This window comes from Dama dama, chromosome 11 (genome assembly GCF_033118175.1).
Source record: "Dama dama isolate Ldn47 chromosome 11, ASM3311817v1, whole genome shotgun sequence".
Lineage (NCBI taxonomy): Eukaryota > Metazoa > Chordata > Mammalia > Artiodactyla > Cervidae > Dama > Dama dama.
Window position 1 is genome coordinate 1,644,776 of NC_083691.1, and position 23,145 is coordinate 1,667,920.

At 61.2% G+C, this 23,145-nt stretch overlaps 1 protein-coding gene across 2 annotated transcripts in view; it reads right to left on the bottom strand.

Annotated features, from left to right (window-relative positions):
- The window catches only part of COL5A1 (collagen type V alpha 1 chain), a 144,818-nt gene that overhangs the window by 39,604 nt on the left and 82,069 nt on the right, over positions 1-23,145 (bottom strand). For both annotated transcript variants that reach the window (XM_061154202.1, XM_061154201.1), the window contains exons 21-37: positions 22,497-22,550; positions 21,917-21,961; positions 21,394-21,447; positions 21,141-21,185; positions 20,147-20,200; positions 15,846-15,890; positions 15,461-15,514; positions 12,175-12,219; positions 11,574-11,627; positions 9,379-9,486; positions 8,808-8,861; positions 6,473-6,526; positions 3,102-3,146; positions 2,920-2,973; positions 1,924-1,968; positions 1,390-1,443; positions 283-336 (exon numbers count right to left, since the gene is read on the bottom strand). In XM_061154202.1, the coding sequence (XP_061010185.1) occupies positions 283-336; positions 1,390-1,443; positions 1,924-1,968; positions 2,920-2,973; positions 3,102-3,146; positions 6,473-6,526; positions 8,808-8,861; positions 9,379-9,486; positions 11,574-11,627; positions 12,175-12,219; positions 15,461-15,514; positions 15,846-15,890; positions 20,147-20,200; positions 21,141-21,185; positions 21,394-21,447; positions 21,917-21,961; positions 22,497-22,550 (918 nt within the window). The remainder of the gene's footprint in view (positions 1-282; positions 337-1,389; positions 1,444-1,923; positions 1,969-2,919; positions 2,974-3,101; positions 3,147-6,472; positions 6,527-8,807; positions 8,862-9,378; positions 9,487-11,573; positions 11,628-12,174; positions 12,220-15,460; positions 15,515-15,845; positions 15,891-20,146; positions 20,201-21,140; positions 21,186-21,393; positions 21,448-21,916; positions 21,962-22,496; positions 22,551-23,145) is intronic.

The window sequence follows — 23,145 nt, forward strand, 5'->3', positions numbered from 1 at the left end:
GGAGGCCACTGCTCTAGGTTTCGTTGGCGTCACGATGGTTGCACGTGTGACCTTGGGCCAGGCTGGCCAGGACGGCTTGAAGCCAACACTTGCCCTCACAGACAGAGACCAAGGGGCGGCTCGGAGGCCATGGAGCTCTGTCCAGACAGGCCGCATCCCGCGGCCACAGGAGCCAGCCAGCCCTTGGGGGGCTTCCCAAGGCGGAACCTCAGCCCTGCCCGAGCTGACCGGCAGCGAAGGTCGGGCGCGGCGCCCACATCCCCCGGCCCTGCCCACACTCACCGTCTCGCCTCGCTGTCCGGGGTGTCCCGGGAGCCCGTCCTTGCCCGGGGGCCCCTGCAGAAAACAAAGGAAGGAAGCGTCATCTCGTTGTGAGACGCGTACCTTCAGGGCTTCGTGCCCCCAGGGGACAAAAGCTACCATTTCATTTCCAAGGTGATGGCGGCCAAGTCACAGTGACAGTACTGCTGGGCGCCCGGGGTCTGGGCACCGCCCCCTTGAGCCCTCACATCCACCCAAGGTCACTGTCGTCGCCCACGGGGAGAAGCCAAGACATCAGCTGCCCTGAGGCCCGAGTGCGGGAGGCGCTGGGCCCAGGTCTGTGCAGTGCACAGGTCAAGCCCCTTCCTAAGCCTTGTGCCCACGTGAGTCCCGATAGGCAGCAATTCCTGCGATGAGGGGCTTTTCCTTCTCAGAGGAAATACACTGTTATCTGTTGCGAGCTGAGCCGTGCCTCTCCCCACCACTACCAGAAAAAATAGGCTGAGGTCTTAACCCCCAGAAGCTGTGACCCTGGCCTCATTTGGGAACAGGGTCTCTGCAGACGGGATCAGGTCAAGGTGAGGTCTGGGACGGCTGGGCCATCATCCAGGGGCCAGCGGGTAGAGACAGAGAACGTGAGAGAGGAGAAGAGGAGAGAGAGAAGAGAGAGAAGAGAGAGGAGAGAGAGAAGAGAGAGAGGAGAGAGAGAAGAGAGAGAGGAAAGAGGAGAAGGCCAGGGGAAGATGCAGGCGGAGGTGGGGGTGAGGGTCCACAAGCCCGGGGGGCCGGGGGCTGGGAGAGGCCTCCAGGGGAAAAAATCAGACCCCAACCCCGGGAGTCCAGGCTCTGGCCTCCGGACGGGGAGAGAAAGCGTTTCTGTGGTTTTGAGGGGCTGGGCCTGTGGCCATTTGTCGTGACAGCGCTACCACCTTGTCTCAGGGCCGACTGGACAGTCATGATGGTCTGGATGACTGAGGGGTCCATGCGCCCCAAAGCTGCTCCTCCAGCCAGAGCTCCTGGGCTGGCCTCCCTCCCCCGAGCCCACTGCCTGGAGGCCGGAGCCCTGGGGAAGGACCAGCATCTCCAGGACACCCTGGGCCGGCCCCACAGGGAAAATGCGGTACTCACCGGGGGGCCCTTTGGTCCAGGGAACCCCGTGGGTCCTTGGGGTCCGTTGGGTCCCTGGGGACAGACAACAGCCGGTATGAGGACAGACATCTTCCCAGCAGTGGGCCCGGGAGCCCTACCACCAGATCTCTGAGCACAGGCATGGTTAGCCCTGCTCCCCACGACTTCTGAAAAGCTCTTTCCAGCCCTGCCCTCGCCGATGTGAAAAGGAAGTCCAGTCACACAAGAAGGTCCCTCGGGGCAGTGAGGGGCCCAGGACTCAGTTTCCTGACATCTCAGCCACCCCCCACCCCAAACCCCAAGGCCAGGGCCAAGGGGATGGGGTCGCCACCTCCAACAAACAGAAAAGACTTTACTCCCAGGGAAGGCCACCTCCAAGCCACCCCTGGATTTCAGGAACCACCCTCCTTCTTCAGGGTCAAAGGCCGGCCGTGCTCTGTCCCGCCCACCCAGGAAGAATGCTGGGGGCCACTGAGGGCAGGCAGCTCTCCTGCAGACGCTCCCGGGGCGTCCTGGACGCGTCCAGGTGCTTACCCGTTCACCTGGAGGACCAGCCGGGCCATCGCCTCCGGAGTTGCCCTGGGAAGGCAGGGAAAGAGCAAGAAGAGCTTATCATTACTATTTCTGTCATTACTGTTTTTGATGGAAAGACTGGCCCATGACGTCATCACAGGTGCAGAACCGCCTAGCGCCCCTGCGCCCTCTGGAGTCACCCCGCCGGATCCTCCGTAGGGAGCAGAGCGTTAGCCTCGGGCGTCCTCGCCTCTGCACACACTGAGTAGGCCTTGCCGGGGCTGGGATGCTCCCAGGAGATCGCGCTGCTGCTCTGGGACAAAGGCCAGGCTCCCACCAGGCGCCAAAGCTCACGAGGAGATGGGACACAGCCTGCGTCCCGGGCCCACCCAACGCCAGGCAACAGCTGAGCGTGAAGTCAGCCTCCTGGGAGCGTGACTGGGCCCAGAGCTCGTCATGGAGGGGCTCGGGCAGCCCCCAGGCCAGCTCTGCCCCTGCCTGGCTCTCCGCCTCGGCCAGCCACGGGCCCATCTCCTTCGCAGCAAAGTGCACTGGGATCACACCCTGCACAGCCCAGGACAGGACAGCCTGCTGCCTGGCTGAGGTCTGCTTCCACGCTGACTGGAGGAGTTGGTGTCAAGGCCCCAGGGCAGGAGAAGAGGCCTTAGAGGCGGGCCTGGGTTCTTGCAGGGGTGGAAAGAACTTTCTTTAGAATCCCGGCAAGATGTCTCTTCCAAAGCCCTCTCGAAGAAGAGAAACGAGGCCTCCCCATCAGAGCTGGGGGGACATTGGTCCAAAGCCTGGCTGGGCCTGACCTCCACGCTGCAGTGGCCCCAGGTGGCCTCTGTGATTCGACCTCACCTAACTCAACCAGCTCCTTCTTAAATACCCCCAAGAAATCTTCTTTCATTCTTTTATTTTTTGCAGTGGAGAAGGCCGTGGGGCCCCCTCTGTGGGGGTGGACAGCATCAAGAACTCGGGGTCAGGCTGGGGCCGCAGAGGAGACCGCACACTCACCTTGGGGCCAGGCTTCCCAGTGATGCCCCGCGGGCCTCTTTCACCTCGTGGGCCCTGGACAAACGGAAGAGAAGACAGGTGGGCCCCAACCCTGTGTGCGCGACACCTTCATCCCCGCTCCCACCAGGCAGGCGCCCCACCACCCGTGCCCAGCCTGGAGGCCGCCCTCCACCCAGGGTTACCGTCGGGCCTCGCTGCCCCCGTGGTCCCGGCTTCCCAGGGGTGCCCTGCAATCAGAGAAGGGTGTTGGTCAGTCACGTGGCATGCCGGCCACTGCCTGGGTGATGCAGAGACTGCTGGAAGTCAAGCTAGAAAGGCCCACCCCCTCATCTTGGCTTTAAAGGCAGACGTGTCAGGATGGCAGGCCGCACTGCTCGGGCAATGCACACAGCTTCACACGTCTGCATGAGGGTCTTCTGAAACCCTAGCTCCCTCTGCCACCTGAGGGGTGTTTACCTCTCTTCTCTGGTTTCCTCCCCTCAAAGCATTCACTCCCCCCGCCTTCCCCCTCCTCCAACCTTCCCTCTTCATCTCTCACAGGAGTGGAGGTGGGGGGGAATCATTATTACAAGAGGAGAAAGTCAACCCCTTTCATACATAATTTACTTCCGCTACAGTTAAGGATATTAGCCATTAAATTTTCAACAGGCTCTGCAGACAAACAAACTTGCAATTTAATACATAAATCATATATCCCAGAGTCATTTGCTTCTCTTCTAATAGAATTTAGACTCCTTCTCTCCGTTGTTTTGCATTTTCCAAACCACGGAAAACAAATGCACTGCAATTTTTTTTCCCCAAAGCAAAGATATAATAGCTCTAAGTGCAGTTTACCTACAGCGTGTGCAAGTAACAGATTGATCAGGGCCCTGCATCTCCACTGCTTCTCCATTCATTTTCCGGAGTTATTTTTTTTCCCGGTTTCTAACGACAAAGCCCAAGATGGATCTGCATTGCTAAGGGCCACCTGATACATCTCCTTTCACCATCTTTCACTCATTTGCTGCCAGAACCAAAACTGCTTTCCAGAGCCTCCCATTTTGAAAGGAATTTAATAAAACCGTTTATGATGATGAGGTAATTACGATGCTTTTAAACAATGCACGCTGGTCTCACTGCTTTCATTAGGCGGCGGTATCTCTTGGCTTCAAATAAATATTTGCCGACGAGAATTAATGAAACATCTGCTTTCTTCAACCGACGGGCTCCCGCCAGAAGGACACCGTGGCCACCCCGGGCGACTTCTAGCGTCTGTGGGAGTCCAGCAGGCATGTCAGCTCATGCCAAGCCTCCGTCCAACAGCACGGCCTGGATCACGGTTCTGATCTTGCAGCCTGACCAGCTCTCGGTTCCAACCTAAACAAACTGCCCCAGCCTCAGCCTCGGATTCCGTCGGCCTCCCAGGCGACACCAGGCTTCCCAGGTTTCCTCGTAAACGAAGCCAGAGTCTGCATCCTGGTGACGGAGGCCACTGGACAGAAGATGCCCCACCCACGGCCTCCTCAGCGAATCTCCCATGAGCGCCTGTCCGCGTGGCCTTGCAGGGGAGGCAAGGGCCCTCCCAGAACTGGCCTCACTAGAGTCGAGATGCCCTAAGCTGGCAATGGAAGCTTCCGATTGCTGGTAGCGTTGCTAAAGGGCTGGCTCTTCCCAAGCCGGTCTGGCAGGGACCCCGCCTTGGCCCATGGTGCAGGCCAGTGACAGAGACAAGCCACCAGCCGGTCACGTGACAGCCAGCTGCACACGGAGCTCTCAGCCAGTGGTCCGCCGACCCAGCCAGCCCCTCCAGAGAGGCCAGGACGAGGCGGACGGACGAACACCTGCCGGCTCTCAGGCAGCCCGCACACGGGGGCACACGTGTGTCAGCACACACGCCACCCGTCACGTCCAGTATCCCAGCCCCCATATGCATCTGCATAAACCCCAAAGTAGACGGTTTCCTCGAGGTGTCCAGGCTTCAGGCCCTGGGAACCAAGTCAGACTCTCAGACCAGGAGTCAGGCCCCGGTCCGAGGCCCCCCGTGCTTTCCAACCACCCATTTGCAGTGATGACCTCAGTGACCCGCGTGCCGATGCCCTGGAACAACGGCCTGTGGGGGCCAGGGGCGTCCGGGCACCTGCCCGGACTTCTCAGCTCAGGGGTGGGGCAGCTGAGGAGCGGGAGAGGGGAGCAGGGCTCAGGGCGGAGTGCTGGTCCCAGGGCCACGATCAGGCCTCTGCAGCATCCCCAGCCAGGCTCCTCCATGCAAAGGGGCGGCGGTCACATCACAGGCCCCTGTTAGCCGTCGTGACCCCTCCTGGGGATTCTCTTGGCAATGTGGTGTGGAAGGCCCTGTTCTCCAGCACCGGGGCTGCCTGCTCTGTGGCTCTGAGGTTCCTCTGCTTTTAGAGACCCTGGACTACTTTCCAGGAGTGACCGCCTTTCCCCAAGACGCTAGTCAGACTGTCCCCACCAGGAAGAATGAGACAGATAGGTAGGCAGGTGGGGGAGAGACACACGGACAGATGTAACTACAGATACAGACACGGACGTGATACAGACACGACATAGAAATACTCAGGTGCGTAGACGAGGACACGATGCAGACGTGATACAAACATTCAGATACAGATGGATGTGTAGACACGTCCAGACACCGACACACACAGATCAGGGTCTCCCCGTGGCATGCGGTCGACCTGCACTCAGGAAACCCCGTTTTCTCTTTCCTGAGTCTGGCAAACACGTCCATTTACGTGGACTTTGGTTGGCTTTAGGTCTTCCCCCCTGCTTTCAAGAGACAACACTGTGTCAGCTCAAAGACAGCAACGGTGGTTGGGTGACCCCTCCGCGGGGGCAGCCTGTCCGTCTGGGTGGGGAGGACCAGCCCAGGCCTGCCCGCACACCCCACACGCCTGTGCTCAAGGCCGCTCAGAGTCCAAAGGCCCAAGAGGACCTTTTGATCCCATTCAGCCGGGAGCAGTGCTCAGGCCGCCCTGTGTGGCGCCCCTAAGCAGATCTCAGGGCAGTTCCCGCCGGAGGGCCTGGGCTGGCGAGGCTGGGGGGACGGTCCCCCAGCCTGGGCCCTCGGATCACCTTCACACCCGATGACAAGGGAGGGAAGCCAGGCCCGCTGCCCCCCGGAGGGTTTCCAGTGTCGGCGGCAGCCCGGGAAGATGGGGGGCACCGGGACCCTGGACGAGGGACTCGCTGAGACATGAGCACAGAGCAAGGGCCCTTCCCCGCCTTTTAACGCGAGTCACTTGGGCTGCAAGAGAAGAGTCTGGGTTTCGCCCGTGACCCGAGAGCGGCTGCGATCGCGGCAAGCGTGAGAAAGTGCCGTGTCCTCCACACGCCTCCCTCTCTGGCCGGCTGCCTAATCTACTGCACTCCCGCCCGGCCCAGCGTTCCGAGAGTCACCAGCGCTTAGTGTAAAGACTTAAGGTCAGCTGTTCCGGAAAGCAGTTCTGGCAGCAAAGTGGGTGAGAAATAAACAGGGTCTGCTGGAGAACAGACTCGCTAAACACCGAGGCAGCAGAACAAACTGCCTGGGCAGAGGCCAGACCGTCCTTACCCTGCCGCCCTTCTCTCCATTGGCGCCAGGAAATCCAGGAAATCCGATGGAACCCTGCAAGAGAGTTCACGAGGGAAGACGCATGAGAGCCTGAGCAGGGACAGCTGTGTGCCTGTACCAGCCGGAGGGCGAGCCTGCCGGAGCTCTCAGCCCCGGACCAGACTCCCCACCACCACCCGCCACTCGCCACCCAGCCGTCCACCGTCCACCACCCATCCACCCACCTACCCACCATCCATCCATCCATCATCCACCACCCACCATCCATCCATCTACCCCACTATCCATGCACCATCCATCCATCCTTCCCTCCACCACCCACCACCCATCCCTCCATCTGCCCACCTACCCACCACCCATCCCTCCATCTGCCCATCTACCCACCACCCATGCCTCCATCCCTCCACCTACCCACCACCCATCCCTCCATCTGCCCATCTACCCACCATCCATCCATCCATCATCCACCACCTACCATCCATCCATCTACCCCACTATCCATGCACCATCCATCCATCCTTCCCTCCACCACCCACCATTCATCCACCATCCATCCATCCATCATCCACCACCCATCCCTCCATCCGCCCACCTACCCACCATCCATCCCTCCATCCGCCCACCTACCCACCATCCATCCATCCAACAAACCACCCATCAACCTGCCCACCCACCACCCACCTACCCAGTATTTCCTGAGCATCTCACAGACTCCAAATCTAAAAATCAGAACTAAATCTTAACCGTGCTTCCCCTTCCTCCCTCTCTCCACACCCTTCTCTCACACCCATGTCTGCAAAACACTGGTGTTTTGGGAGAAAAGAGCATGTACCCACGATTAACTGGGGGAGACGTGTGAATCTCACATTTGTGACATTTGCTTTTTGCGCCTTGTTGTCATGTTTTATCTTCTCAGAACACCTCTAAATAAAGCATGGCAGCTTACAAAGTCAAAAATGAATGCAAATTTATGCACCAACCATGGCATTGCATGGCTCTTTTAATTCTAGAACTTTAAGAGGTACACACAGGCAGGTAAGCACTAAGAGCTTTGATTGGACAAACATCCAAACACCAACCATGTGAGCTCCCGCTGACACTGTCCAAACCAATTCCTGAGTCCGTCTCTACCCTCCACCTGACTTAAAACCCTGACCTGAGTGTGTGCCTAGACCAGGACAAGTTTACTGATGCTACCTCTGCCAAGGGGCTCAGCTTGGCCAACCCACCTGTGTGCCGCCTGCTGATACAAGGAGGAGACTGGACTGAGCTCCGTGGCGGGAAAACCACAGGTGCTGGCTTCACGGCTCTCAGCTCAGAAGCGGGGTCTCTGCCCCAGGACCGTCCAGACTGCCCAAGCAGCTTCAGGGTTCTCCCCCTGCCTCTACAAAAAGCTGCCTGAACTTGATCTATACCCCCCATCTCGTCTCTCCCAAACTCCTCCTTTCTTCCACCCCCCTCCAAATGGACACACATTTCAGGAGATGAAACGTGTCCATCGGGGTCTCTCCAAACAAATACAGTGGCCAGCACCGCGGTCAGTAGGCATGTCGCTAACAGACATGAAGCAAAACTGTTTGATGGCAGATGATTCCCTCCCGAGTGGCGGCTGTGGGCTCGCCCGCCCCGGGGGGAGACTTGCCGTTCCCCAGGGAGGACTGCTGTGGGCACTGCCATCAGCCGCGTGGGGACACCGAGAGCTGCAGCCCAGCCCGCGGACCCTGCCTCTCCTACCAAGGAGGGCGTCCGGAGGCTTGAAGCCGGAGGAGGGCGGGATGCGCAGACACAAGCCTGACAGGCCTGTGAGTTCTCTTTTGCTGTTAATTACATCTCTAGTGCAGGCAGCTGGCAAATTTTTAAGGAAGAACCATGAATAATAAAAGGTGAGAGAGAAAAAATGGTTTAAGTGATTTGCAAAGCCTCAAGGAGCTGTTTCACATAACATAAAACATGATTTCATATAAGAAAGTTTTCGTCTTTCTTTTACGCTCAGTTATGAGCAAATAACCTCTGAATTTCCAGGGAGAATTAACTCTGAGGGAGGTACACAGCTCTGGGTGTGGAGAAAACAGTGCACAAAGTCCCTGAGAGGCCAGGGGGACTGGAGGTGCAGCCCAGGATCTGCTGGGTGGTCGCCTCTCTGAAAGGCTCATCTAATTCTCCCAGGCCCTCCTTCTGACTCAGCCAAGTCACTGAGAAGGCTGAGTGGGGCAGAACCGGGGCACGGCCACTGTGACCTCCTGCTTTGTCAGAGCAGCTGCGCGGGGGGCAGGTGTGCGAGGGTGTGCAGGGCGGGGAGACGCCCGTGGTCAGGCCTCACCAGCCTGTACGTTACCTTTGGCCCCTGTCTTCCTGGGTAGCCTGGCAGTCCTGGGACTCCGAGTTTGCCCTGCGGAGAGAAAGGAGGTGCATCATGAGCCGGCTGGCCCTGCTTGGAACAGAGAGGAAGCCGGCGAGTGTCGGCAGGGGGACTGGAGCAGGGTGCCGTCTCCACGGCCTCCAGAGAGAGCCTGCCTGTCCTACTGGGATGGTGTCTCCCCTGGAATCCCTGCATGGTTTGGAGCAAGGCCCCTCGAGCAGAAGTGGACATCCCTGGTGAAGCCAATGGGTGGAGGCGGGAAAAGCGCTCTCTGTCTGTGGGGTTTTGCTCAATCCTTCTGTCGGAGCGCCCCAGCCTTGGTGCTGGACAGGGTGGGGTGTTTGGGCTACTTGTGAGCCGGTTCCTGTGCGGGGGCTGGGGTAGGGCGTGGGGGAGTGAGATGAGGGGGCGGCCCCCCCACAGGTGTAACAGCAGCTGTCAGGAGCCCCCGCTCCCAGCCCTGAGCTCAGCCAGGAGCTGAGCCAGAGGAGGGAACGCCCCCAGGAGCGGTGCGGTGGCCCAGCAGCCCGGCTCCCGCGTCACGTACCTTCTCCCCAGGGGGTCCCAGAGGACCCGGGTCGCCGTTCGGACCGCCTCGCCCCTTGGGGCCTTCGGGACCGTCCTCCCCTCTGGGACCAGGTGGGCCGATCTCTCCCTGCAGGTCAGAAGGAGGAGGTGAGGGCGTCGCCCACAGACTGTGGTCCGCGGGGCTGCCCCCACCATCTGGGAGTGAGGGGTGGGTGGCAAGCGTCGCTGGGCCAGCTCAAGCAGACCGAGCCCCGGCCCGGCCCCGGGAGCCCAGGCGCTGCTGAGCGGCCGCAGCCCCTCGCGCCCACTCTCAGGCCCACGGCCTCCTCTTCCCAGTGACCTCCAGTCAAGCACCTCCTGGCTGAACTAGGAGCTCTGAACTGCTATCTCCCCACCAGGCAGTGGGTGGCGGCGGGGGAAGCTGCCTTCTTCTCCTGAAGACTCGAGAGGGGCCGGAAGGGCCCAGGAGCCCGGCCGGACTGCAGCCTGAGGGTCAGCGCACACGGGAGACCCACAGGCTGTGTCCAGAGACTGAAGGGCGAAACGCCGCCTCACCGGCTCCGCCAGGTACAGGCCGGGAGGCCTGAGCCACAGTAGGAAGGGGGCCCTGGGGGCCAAGCGAGGGTGGCAGCGGGAGCCCAGCCCGGCCGCAGAATGCCCGCCTGGCCTCGCCATCTGCGTGGGGCCCTCCTCTGATCCCCGGAGCCCAGGAGCAGCTGCAGGACAGCTGTGCAAACCACCCCCCAGAAACGTGCGTGGCGGGAACAAAGCCGGCTGACGGCTCCCTCGTTCCTCGGCCCCAAGCTCTCTGCAGGCTGAGGACGCTCTGTCCCTAAGAAGCGCTTTGCTCACTCAACCCGAGAATCCTTCCCATGTTGACTGAGCCCTCAGGAAATTAGGAAATGCCAAGCGTCGGCAGAAATGCCTCTCCAGGAGAAATTAAGGTGGAAGAGGCCCCCTCCCGGCCCCACGTCCATCCTCAGCCAGAGGCGAGCCCAGGGCACGGCGTGTGACTGGGGTTCGGCTCTGGGAAACGTGTGCCTCACGTTGTTGGAAAGGAAGGTAAAGGGGGCTTTCACCAGCCAGACAGCGAGAGGCCCCTCAGATGCGGGGAGCCATCACCGTAGAGAAAATTCTAGAAGGGCTGTCTTTGGCAGCGGTGTCACCGGGACAGGACTGTGAAACGAACGCCTCTCTGTTCGTCCCCTCCTTCTGACGGAGGCCGGGATCCCATCTGCCTGTCCAGCACGGGACAAAGCGCCATGCCACAGGCCCCCTGGTTCTGGCGGGTTCTGGAACGGCGCCTGCGGGCCCGCTCTGTGGGGGACAGTCGGGCGGCCGGCCGCGTGGCAGCCCCATTCCCGCTGACGGCGTCCGTCCAGGTGTGGATGCGGCCGCTGCCCCGGTGGGCCCCTCCGGGGGTGCAGGCCTCTGCCCCTTCTGGACTTACTGGGGGGTCTCCAGAGTGTCCCCACGGCCGCAGGCAGCTGGCCCGCCAGCCCAGTCCCCCAGCATCACCTGTATCACCCTCCCTTCCATGGAGACACTGCCACTGCTTTCTGTGGGCACCTGCAGCGTGGCACACCCCAGCCTGCCCGCACCCCAGCCAGCCCCCTGGAGCCGAGGCAAAATATGCACTAAAGAACAGCCAGGCTGCTGCAGCCTCAGACAGCCCGGCCCGAGGTCCAGAACACCGGGACTGCGGCGGGGTCTGAGGGCAGCTGAAGAGGTGGTTGGGGGCCCAGACGCCCGAAGCGCTGGTCAGGGAGCCCAGGCCCCGGTCAGGGTGCAGCCCTGCTGGTGAGCCGCCAGCAGCCTCTGGCAGGACGCGGCAGTCCCTGGCGAGCTGGGCCATTTCTGCGACCCCTGCTCTCTCCCGGACACCTGTTTCACTACAGGAGCCAAAGGAAGTGCCCTGCAAACCAGGGGTGCTGCTGGTCAGTCGCCCAGCTGTGTCCGACTCTTTGCGACCCTGTGGGCTGCAGCACTGGCAGGGTACGGGCCGGCAAGAAGAAAGTCCCCACGGACCCCCTGATGGATACAGGGCAGGGGGGCCGGTGACCCCACAGGCGGGGTGGGACCGGGCGTCAGCTGCCGCAGCCTGGCTAGGAGCTGGGGAGGAGCTGGCCGCTGCTGGTGGCCAGGAACTCCACAGAGGCCTCAGCTCCATCCTGGGAGGCCGCCCTGTGGCCCCTCCCTGCCCCCGACACTCACCCGATCGCCCTTGATGCCCATGTCTCCTTTGAAGCCCGGGAAGCCGTCTTCACCCTGCAGGGGAACCAGAGAGAGCCTCAGTCTGGGGGAGAGAACACCCGCCCGGCTCACCCACCCCACAGCCGACGCTGGGTCAGGATTCTTGAGTGCCCGGCCCCGGCCCTCAGGAGCTGTGTCCCCGTTAACCCTTTGCCTTCTGCGGTTTTGGCTGGCTTGCAGCAAGAAGGCTGCAGCCCTGGGGGCCTGGCTTCACTGCGCCCCCCCCGGGCTGGCTCTGTAGACACCCCTTCCTTAGAGTCTCTGTCTCATGTGCGCATGACCGCAGGCCTGGTAGCGGGTGACAGGTGGATTTGAGGAGGGGGAGACCGACAGAAGACCCCCCAAGAGGGGCAGGGCCGCAACTGATGGCCTCGCAGAAAGCCCAGGAGCTCTCTGCCAGGCCAGGCTACAGAGCGGCGGGCGGTCAGGGGCGCTCGGTCACCGGGTCCCAAGGTTCACGGGGAGCTGCATACACCGGCACCGTCAGTGAACTGGGGGTTCACACGCCAGTGGCCTTCCCCAGCTCTCGGCCAGGCCCCAGCGGGGGGACAGGGACACTCACCTTCTCACCCTTGGTGCCCTTCAGGCCTCGGATGCCGTCCGCCCCCTGTGCAGAGAGGGAAGGGGAGCAGTCACAGCCCAGGCTGAACGCGGGCCTGACCCCCAACACCCGGGAGGCTGAGCGCCCCCACGGACAGCCCTCAGCGCCCCGGTCTCGGGAGAGAGGGTTCCGGGCATGCGGGTCCCCTCCACCCACACCCTGCTCTCTTCCAGAAACACCCCATCTCCCTTTGGCTTCGGGAGCAGGGGGACCTGAGCTCTGAGCTGGGGCTCTCGATTCAGGCAGACGGGTTCAGGGCCCCCTCTGTAGCCTCTGACGAGGCCCCAGACTTCTGTTCACTTGGAAAGTCGGGGTGACGACAGCCCTCACCCCGTCCCTGCTGGTGAAGGGAACCCCGGGGTCTGTGCCTGGCACAGAGCAGATGCTCAGCAGGGCTGTGTTGCATCTGACGGTCTTCATTCTCTGTTACTGTTAATATTTGATCAAAATTATAACAGCATTTAATAGCATTAATTATCACCTAGTAACACCGACCACCCCGTCCCTCTCATTGGATCGGCTGAGGACTAGGCTCATCCTCGTGCTGAGCAAGAACGGTCAGGGCAGGACCAGTCCGAGCCTGCCGGACCAGGTGAAACAGCTCCGTCCTGGGGACAGACTTGGCGGCCGCCTACCGGCCCGGTGCAGAACCCACCCAGCGGACTGCCAGGGCGGCCTCAGGCCTCCCGCCCGCGGGGCCCGGGAGAGGCCGGCCTCCCGCTGGGATCCGGCTGAGCCTGCGGCCAGACCCTGGTGCTGCCAGCTGCCCTCTTGTGGCAAGAACTCCGCTCAGAGCCAGCAGCTCTGAGCCTGCGCCCAGAGGCTATGGCGGGCTGTGAAGAGCTGCGGAGGTCGGAGGGCCGGGTCAGACAGACGCACAGAGTGGAGAGCGGGCTCCGCCTGCGCCCCGGGCACCATCTCAGGCCGCGGTCTGCTCCCCAACAGAGGGGAGGCCAGGGACCCCGAAACCCCGATTTTGGGGGGAGGCTCTGGCACCTGCTCTCCTGCACCTTGCCCAGCAGGCCGGGGGGCTTCCCTCCCCATGCCCAGACAGAAAGAAGAGGGGGAGACAGGATTGGGTGGATCCCTGCCAGATCTGAATTTCTACGGCCTCAAGACCCGTCCGAGGCCAGGTAACGGGGTTGGGGACACAGAAGACCAGGGCTTCCCGGCCTGAGTGCTGCCGCCTCGGGGTCTGGATGGTTCTTTGTTGCGAGAGTGCCCGGGCTCGTAGCGGGTGGAGCAGCCTCCCAGACCTCTGCCCCTCAGTAGACCCTGAAGTAGCCCCTCCAAGCCGTGACGCTCAGAAACATCTCCAGGTGTCCCTGGGGGGAGACTCCACCCCGGCTGAGACCCCTGGACCAGAGCACCCACCACGGCCCCAGTGGCCCAGGGTTAGGGGAGGGAGATCCAAGGTCACAGAACAGTGGAGGGGCAGGGCCGTCAGGGTCACCGTCTGTGAGGGCATGGAGGCGGACGGGGCTTCCCAGGCCTGGAGTGGATTCACACGGAGGGCTTTCGCCAGCCCCCCAGCCCTGCGGGCTCAGCGAGGGGCCATGTGATATCACAGTCAAGCCCAACAGACCCCTGAGAAAGGGGTAAGTCGGGGGGCAACCAGGAGATGCATAAAGGTCACTGAGGTCAAAGAGCTCAGAGGGGCCCTTTTCTAGGGAGGAAGGCAGGACTCGGGTGGAGGAAAGTGGAGGGCCTCGGTCTCCCAGGGCAACCGCGACACTTGGGCCAGCCCGCACCTCCACGGTCACCGCCCTCCAGGCCTCGTCACGCCAGGGGCTCCGTGGTGTTCAAGCACACGGGCATGAGAACCCACTAATCAGAAAACAGTGTCCGACCTGCTCTCCCTCCCACCCTCCGCTCGCCCGTCCAGCGGGACGGCTCGTGTCTCGGATGAATTCTAATCAGGCCAACAAGATAAGAGCATTCTCCGTGAGCATCTCGGAGCAGACACCTTTCCGGCTCACAGCAGCAGCGCCTCGCAGTTGGCCGTGGATGGTGGCTGGCACAGGCTCTTTGTGCAACCGGAATTTGTAAGATAAACACGCTCCGAGCTCACACAATCAGTACGGCTGCTATATCGCTGCCCTTGTAAACTCATCAGGCTGCGTGCGGGCCAAGGGCCTGCTTCAGAGAGAGACGCCGCCGTCCAAGGCTCCCCACCTGGGGCGTCTCTCTGCCCCTGACTTTGGAACACCTCAATTCCGGGAAATGGGAGTTGGGGCCCCGTGGGGTCAGGATGGGGCACTTCATTAGGGATAAGCGAGTCTAGGATGAGTCCTGACTCCCACCTGGATTTGGGGGAAGTTGCGGGGAGGTTCCTGAAAAATGAAATCTTGGGTTCTCCTTCCTCCACCCCGCAGGGCAGGTGCGCACTCTGACGTGCAAAAAGCATAAAGGAGCGTGAACGACACGGGTGGGGACTCCAGAGCTTATGGGCGTGTTCACACAAGCCCTCCAAGATAAACAAGATGTTTTCTACATACACATGATCCTTCACATCAAATGACAGGGGTTTTGAAGGAAAGAACCACCCTTGGCTTTCCTGCGGGTGGGAAGCTTGAGACTGAAGGCGCGGCAGCAGCCCCACCTGAGGGGGGTCTCTCGGCGCACACAGGCCGGGGGACACCTGTCTGCCGGGAGCAGATTCAGGGAGCCGCCTCACTGAAGACCAGACTGCACAAGGCAAAGCGAACGCAGTCGGCTTGGGGCGGACAGACAGCCCGGAGTCTGGGGCACTGGGGCCCCGCTCCCGTTTAACGAGGTTCCAGGAGCCTCTCCATAGGGTGTGAATAGATGGAGTCTCCCACGCACACACCCACCAACAGCAAGGTCTGCCCAGACTCCACGTGTGAATGGCCCAGAAGAAAACGTCCCAAACTTCCCAGGAAAGGGCCCCCAGCTCGTCGCCTGGGCTCAGGACAGCTGCCCTGAGGGACTCCAAGACCAGCGGGCCACTTAACAGGGACCGTAAAAGAGGCCAAGGGGGCCCCGTGTCCCGTGGAAGGCCACCACGTGCTGCCCACGCTGCCCCAGGCGCCCTGGGGGGCAGGCCCTGCTCCGTGGGAGCCCCTCCTGGCCCCCGGGGCCCCTCCATCACCCACTCGGGCTCACATGCGGAGAGCCGATCGCCCAGACCAGGGCTGTCCCCGCGTGGGCGGGCGGGAGGTTGAAGCACAGAATCCCTAACACGGGCCCCACGGACCCCAGGAAAACCCCAGGCTGAGACGCTCACCTTGACTCCGCGAGGACCCGGGTAGCCGATTGGACCCTGGGGGCCGGGCGGACCCTGAAACCAGACGGGAAAGTGCATTAGCCCCACCTCGGGTGGATGACACGGATTTACTCAGAGCCACCCCTGGGTCCTTCCAGCACAAGCTGGAAAGTGGGCCTGCCCCCAGCACACTGCCCTCTCGCTGCGAGCTGAGCGGATAGGCGTCTCAGGCCGGGCCTGCAGGAGGAGACACGCGGGCACTGTGCCCAGCTTCACGGGGAAGGGGGGCCCACAGGGGGTCTTCTCGGGACAGATGCGAGCAGGGCAGGGGTCCCAGATCGGAGGGGCCCAGTCCCGCCCATCCTGAGGGAGACACTGGAGGGGCCCGGGTGCAGCCGGTACCCACCTGCCCTCCCTTCTCTCCTGGAGGGCCTTCTTTGCCAGGGTGCCCCTGTTGGGAAAGAGAAGGCTGGCGTTAGTCAGTGGCCACAGGGAACGCAGGCCTCCCCCCACAGCGGTCTCCAGTGTGAGGGTCAGAGCCCGGGTCCCTCCTGTTACCCCCACAGCACCTCAGTCCCCCTGCGCTTTGGCCCCGACCCTTGGTGGCTTCATCTGTTAACACGGGAATGGTGCCGGGGCGTGGTGATGGCAGGGGACGCGCTTCCAAACCCACAGACAGGCCCCAGCCCGCGGTGGGAGGGGTCAGTGAAAGCAAGGCCGTGTGTTCACGGTCCACCAGCACAACCACACCAGTGGCCAAGCAAGGACAGGGGAGTGGGACCAGACCTCCCAGGTGCCCCAGCACCCCAGGCCTTCAGAAGTCACCCCAGGCGACACAGACGGGGAGGGAAGCCGGGATCAGGGGGAGAATCCCCTCAGAGATGCAGAGCGGGGGCCCCAAGAACTGCTCACGGCCCCCTCCACCCTGGGCCATCAATCCATTCTCAGAGACTTCACCTTCCCTGACATTCAGACCCAAGCTGGTCACTAAGTTCAGTGCCTCTGAGCGCAGGAGCCAAACACGGACGATAAGAACAAGCTGAGCCCTCACTGTCGAGAAGCAGGACCCCGCCCCCAGGACGCCAGGAAGAGAAGCCACGTGGCGTGGGGTGAGGATGGCGGGGTAGGCGGGGCAGCCTGATTCTAATCCTGGGGACCCCCGAGCCGCTGTGTGACCTTGGGTGAGTCACTTGCCCTCTCTGGGCGTCGTCTTTCGAGGGTGTATAACGAGAGAGTGGGTTGACTGCTTTCAGCTGGATCCTTCCCAAGTTCTAGGGCTCTACTTGGGGGACACAGCAGCATCGTGGGTACCCGGATCTCACCCATTTGAACACATGATTTGTGTGTGTTCTTCTTAATCTGCGACCATCGTGAACTGGATCTGATGCCACTGCAGACAGCCTGTGGCAGTGGCCGCGCAAGGGGGAGAATGCGGAAGTTCCTTTGTCGGGGGGGGGGCGGTACCCCGGGAGCCCGTGAGGTCAGTCAGGCACCGGTCGGACCACGCCTGCTGCCCGGGCCTGGAGGGGACACGCTGCCCGCCCTCCACCTTCCCGAGACGAGGCTCACCGCCTGCGTCCCACGCCGGCAGGGCCGCACCTAAACGTGCCCGGGACGGCATCCTGCCCCGCGGTCGCCGGAGGAAGGGGGGGCCTCCTCCCCCCGCCACGTGGGCTCTTCCTGGGCCTTTCGTAGTTTCCACCAAACCTAGAATCTCTCCGTGAAGGAACGGTGGTCACGGGCAGCTGTGGGTGGGGAAGGCCAGGCCCTGGACACAGACGAGTCCGGACCCCACATCTGGGGAGCGAGCCGACCCTCCACCTGGCGACGACCTTATTTACCTGGCGTCCGTAAGGACAGGCCTGGGGACTTGCCAAGTGGTCCAGGGGTTAAGAATCTGCGTTGCAATTCAGGGGACTTGGGTTCAACGCCTGGTCAGGGAACTAAGATCCCACATGCCTTGGGGCAACTAAGCTCTGCGTGTCACAACTGACACGTGTCACAACCGACCTGATACAGTCAAAAAAAAATTAAAAAAAACCAGAGTACACCTGATCACAGTATTTTGGAACAGATAAAGTAGAAGGACCGATCACTGCCATGACCACTGTGTTTTGGGGGGTACTATTTTTTTTGGGGGGGGGGTATGCCACACAGCTTTCAGGACCTTAGTTCCCCAACCGGAGAATGAACCCATGTTCCTGCAGTGGAAGTGCTAAGTCCTAACCCCTGAACCACCAGGGAAGTCCCCACCGTGATTACTGCCGTTGGAATGGAGGCCAGGCTTCTAAGCCGTGTTCCCAGGGTGAGAGCCCCTTTGTGGGGGGAGCACGGTGTTCACATATTTTCAGAGTTTGCAAGAGGAAATCCACCCAAGTCAGAGGGGCCGACTTCCCGCGTGAAAGGCCGGCTGTCTCCACCCTCTTTCTGCTCGCAGACCTCTCCCCAGAATCCTGTAACCAGCAGGATTTTATAATGCAAAAGTAATAATGCTTAAATTACGTATATTTGATATTTTCTGATTAAAAAAGTAATATATGTTCACTGTAGACAAATGCAAAAATAATAAAGCTTATTTGTATTTGATATTTTTCTGATTAAAAAAGTAATATATGTTCATTGTAGATAATTAGGCAAGTGGAAGAGAAAATTAAACCCCTTCATAACCTCAGCACGCACAGTAATGACGGCCAAGGGTGTGATGCGGTGCAGCTGATCTATTTGCTGTGCGCGTTTGCGTGCAAAATTGGCATCAGAAGACGTATTTTTAATTTAGTATTGTATCAGGGGCATCGCCTCCTGTCACTGAACACTTGCTGGAACTTGATTTTTCCTGGCTCTGTAATGTTCTCATGAGCCCCTGATTCATTATCCGAACCCTGTCGTGTGCGCCCGGAATGACTTCTCGATTCAGAGCAGCGTCTGCCCTGAAACCTCTGACACTTCTCAGCGGCTCTGAAATCTATCTTCCCTTCGTTCTTAAACCACACCAAACCAACACAAAGGGGGGAAGGAACAAATCTTCTCTTTCAGGCTGCAACCACGTGATGCCTCTGTAAGGAGATGTCTCAAACCTCTGTCTCCTCCCGATTCACCTATGACGAGGGCTCCGTGTCCCTCTGCCTGCAGCGCTGATGTTCCCGCTTTTATCTTTCGCGTTGAGCACCGTCACTGTCGACCTGGCACAACCACCCCCCGCCCCCGGCGTCCTCGGTACACTTGTATTTTAAAGTGCGACCACTGATCGGGGGAAGAGAAACGGAAAACCTATGAGAGGCGACCTCCTGACTTCCTGGGCCGGGCCCCCCTTATAGGCCCCTCTTTCCCCATGGCATCCAAAAGGAAGCCGGTGACCCTTCAGGGACTCTAGTTGTTGGGGCTTCAATTCAGGGAGGAGGACTCCAGGTAAGGTCAGGGAATCTTCCCTACATGACACGTGCTAAGTCACGTCCAGCTCTTGTGACCCCATGGATGTAGCCCGCTGGGCTCCTCTGTCCATGGGATTCTCCAGGCCAGAAGACCAGTGGGTGGCCATGCCCTCCTCCAGGGGATCTTCCCGACCCGGGGACTGAACCCGTGTCTCTTACGTTTCCGGCACCGGCAGGCGGGCTCTCTACCCCTGAGCTGCCTGGGGAGCCCTCTGACATGAGGTGCCGTGGGAAATGCCCACGACGCCCGACACTGAAGACAAAGGGAAAGCTGTGACCACAAGGGTGCACGTCCGCCTGCGCTCAGGGTTCAACCCTCGAGGATGGGATGGGGCTGGCTTTCACGTTTCCATGTTACTTCTTTTCCTAATTTTCCAGAAGAAGGTATTTTATCATCAGAAAACACAGTTAGCTGTCAATGGACGTGAAAGCCATGTTGCAAAATATTCATCTCTTTGCATCAAACTCAGGCCCCCCCACCTCAACCAAAGCAGCTCAAGCAGGAATGAGACTGTGATCGTTGGTTCAGATAAAGCGTGTGATGGGTGACTCACTGGACCAAAGGATTTTCAGAGAGAAAACAGGAAGACCCCGCCCCATGCCAGCCAACCACCAATCGATGGTTGAGGGGCTGAACTTCTCACTTCGTTTCTAATGGCGCTATTAACAGAGCAAAATAACTGTGTCTGAAATAATTAATTTCGCTAATCATTCTCTAAAACAGGCTCTCTACTTGGCATCAATTAGATACGCTAAAAATAACCCAGAAGCAAAAAGCCCATTGGCAGCTCCCGCGGAGGCTGGTGGGTGCGGACAGGCCGGCGTTTGTCACCATCCCGCCCCCTCCCTCACAGCTTGGCCACGGGTGGGTTTGTCCCTCACTGCCTGCTTCTAGGCGGCATCTACTTATCTCCACAGCTGCGTGTGCACACCCGGCTTCCCGGTGCGTGATCGCTAAAAATACACGCGGCGCTGGCGACACACGCGAGGGCCCGGAGCCCAGCCCCGCCCTCGTTACAGCTGAAAGTGCGGGGCTGGGCTCGCGGGCGGCGGATGGTCCGCCACGTGCAGTTACCAGCGCGTGATGGGAGCATGTCCAAAACCCAGTAATTCCTGAGCCATCGGATGGGGCTGCATCGAAGGAGCTGGAAGAGGCAACGTGGGCCAGGCACGCAGCCCGCTCCAGAGCTGGGGAGGGACCATCTGCCTGCGTTCCCAGCCCCCACCCCTGGGTGGACACGGGCAGGGGCGTGAAGGTTGAGGGGGCCTGGGTACTCACCGGGGGTCCGTCAGCACCGGGCATTCCTGGGAGGCCGGGTTTGCCCAGGGGACCCTAGAACAAACCAGAGACTTCATGAGCCGATGCCCCAGGGTGCCCTGGGCTGCCCACCCTTCTCTACACACCCCCAAAGTCACTCTTCAAAATATCTGCTCAAAAAGCATTTGCTTAAAAAGGCCGCTCAGAGGCACCACACCCAAGGGCTCTGCCCAAAGACAGGGGACCCTCTGCTGTGTCCAGGGCCTTCGGGTTTGGCTATTGAAACAAGACCACTGTCCAGTGAAGACAGGAGCGGGGGCTGTGATGCCCTGATAACTGCCCCTTGGAGGACGTCCTGGCTGGTGCCAGCCCGGTGGTGGGTTTACTGGGCACCTGAGGCTGAGCCACAGCCAGGCCAGGGCCCAGGCTGTCCCCCCAGCACTTGGGCTCGAGGTGCCCAGGATGTGTTTGGAGCTGGCAAATTTAGCAAAAAGAAACACCACAAGGCAAACAAGAGTGCCTGTGTGCTGAGTCACGTCAGTCGTGTCCGACCCTTTGTGACCTCATGGTCTATAGCCCGCCAGGCTCCTCGGTCCATGGGATTGTCCAGGCAAGAATACTGAAGGGGGATGCCATGCCCTCCTCCAGGGGGTCTTCCTGACCCAGGGGTCTAACCCAGGTCTCTTCTGCCTCCCGCACTGGCAGGCGGGTTCTCTGCCACTAGTGCCACCTGGGGAGCAGGTTGGGGAGCCCAACAAAACGAGATGCCCAGTTAAATGGATTTCAGACAACAGAGTTCAAATTAAACTGAGCATCCCGAATCTGTTTTTCTTCCTGAATCTGGCAACCTTATATCAACACATAACCAAAGAAGGGAGGCAGGCGGGAGGGACGCAGGTCCACACCAGAGGTGGTGATCGGCGCTCCAGGGCCTGGACGCTGGCAGGCCCCATGCCTGCCGGGCTGGGATGCACCCCACTGTCAGGCACACCCACGCCAAGCGCAGCCCACCTACCTTCTCTCCTGGAGGCCCGATTGCACCCTGGGGACCTGGAAGACCCTGGGAGGGGAAGAGCGAGCAGCAAAGGTCAGGGATTTCTAGACCCAGAACCCCTCCCTGCCATCCCCCCATCATCCCCAGCCCCGTCCCAGGTCACCCCCACCCCAGGCCTCAGGCCCTGCTGGCTGACGGGCAGCTCGGGGCGGTGCTCAGCGGCCACTCAGGCCCCGGGTACCGTGTCCCAGCTCCCACCGCCCTGCTCACTCACCTGGGCACCTGGGTTGCCCTGCTGCCCCGGGGGGCCGGGCTCTCCCTGGGGACCCTACAGGGAACACAAGCAGGCATTGAAGGGGGCTGTGGATACAGCGTGCTCTGGAGTGCAGGCGGGAAGCCAGACCCGGGGCCCCCAGCTGGTGTGGGCGAGGGCGCGGCCACCCAGGGGGGACTCGAGACAGGAGCTTCCAGGGAAAAGATTCTAATCAGCTGAAATTCCCCAGGTCACCATGTCAGCTGAAGTCTCCCCTTACAGGAGACCCATGCGATGCGTCTCAGCGGGCGCTGTCCAACAGCCCCTGCCCTCAACCAGCTTGGCGGGGGATGCGGACGCCATTCCCCTGTGTTTCCCTCCCCCGGGGGGCTCAGGCTTAGGACGGGGCAGGGCCTCAGCCCGTGCTCTCCTGCGGGAGGCCCGCACCTCCCACCTCTGTCGGGGTGGCCTGAGTCCCCCTCCCACGCCCTGTGTGGCTGCCCCCGCCGTGAGGCCGTGGTCGGGGCGGGACCCCCGGACTTACCACGTTGCCTTTCGGGCCTGGCTGACCGTCCATTCCCGTCACACCCTGGGTGGCGTCGAAACAGAAAAGAATAAACAAAGCTCAACAGGCGAAGCCCTCTCAGCGCGGCTTGGTCCCTGCCCATGAGGTCAGGGGGTGGCACGTCCCTCATGGGAGGGGAAAGGCTTGACCCCAAATAAATGCTGAGACTGGCTGCAGGTAATGGGGCTGCTGGGTTCATTGCGTGGGGCCACCCTGCGTTCTAGGACAGCTGGGCGGGGGGCCCGGCCGCGGGAAGCCACTCCTGGACAGACCCCTGCTCGACCACGGGCTGCGGCCTCCCTCTGGGGCTGTCCGAGAGGGTCCTGGCCAGCACACGCAGGGAGGGAACGGGCATCCCGGGGACTGCTGACGACACTGGGCACCGTGTGTGGGGAAGGAGGAGTGAGCCCAGCCGGCCTCCACCTGCAGGCTCACACCCGCTGGGCCAGCCCCACACGAGCGCTGGGCCGGGTGCACAGCCGTCAGCGCGGGGGGCTGCCCGCAGGACCGCACGGGCACAGCTGGGGGCAGGGACGGGGCAGACAGGCAGGGGACTTACGGGAGGTCCAGGAGGGCCTGGGGGCCCCTTCGGCCCCAGCAGACCTCGCGGCCCCTGCAGGAGGGAAGAGCAAAGAGGGTCAGACTCAGCCCGCAATCCCGGCCCCCTGCCCTGCACCCCACTCAGCCCCCCACTTCCTGGCATCTCTGCTGCCCCGGGAGCGTGGCTGACACCCCTCCTCGCCCGCGTCCTCTGCTCAGCCCACCCCGGCTCCTGGCCTGGGCCTTGGGGGCCAGGGGCGAGGCGGGGCCAGGCCTGGTCGGGGCTCAGTCAGTCCCCATCCGCGGCCGGGTGGGCGCTGCCCCACGCCCTCGGGAGGGTCACAGCGTGGTCACCACCTGCCGTCGGGCCGCTCCCTACCCCCCACCTGCCGGCACTGATTTCAAGGGCCCTTCATGCTGACAGAACCTTTTCAGACGCAGCACAAGAGACACCCTCCCTGCGTTCATTGCCACTTAAATGTTCTTCGCGGTTTTAATACCCAGCCACATAAATGTTTTCAGGAGTTAATAACCCAGAAGGCATTGCCTAGACCCGGCTTAGAGGAGAGCGCTGTGGATGAGTCTCCTTGGGGGCTAAGCAGACACCTGGGGGGTGATTCAGTCACAGCGAGCGGGCGCACGCTGACCCCGGGGGCCCTCCATCACGG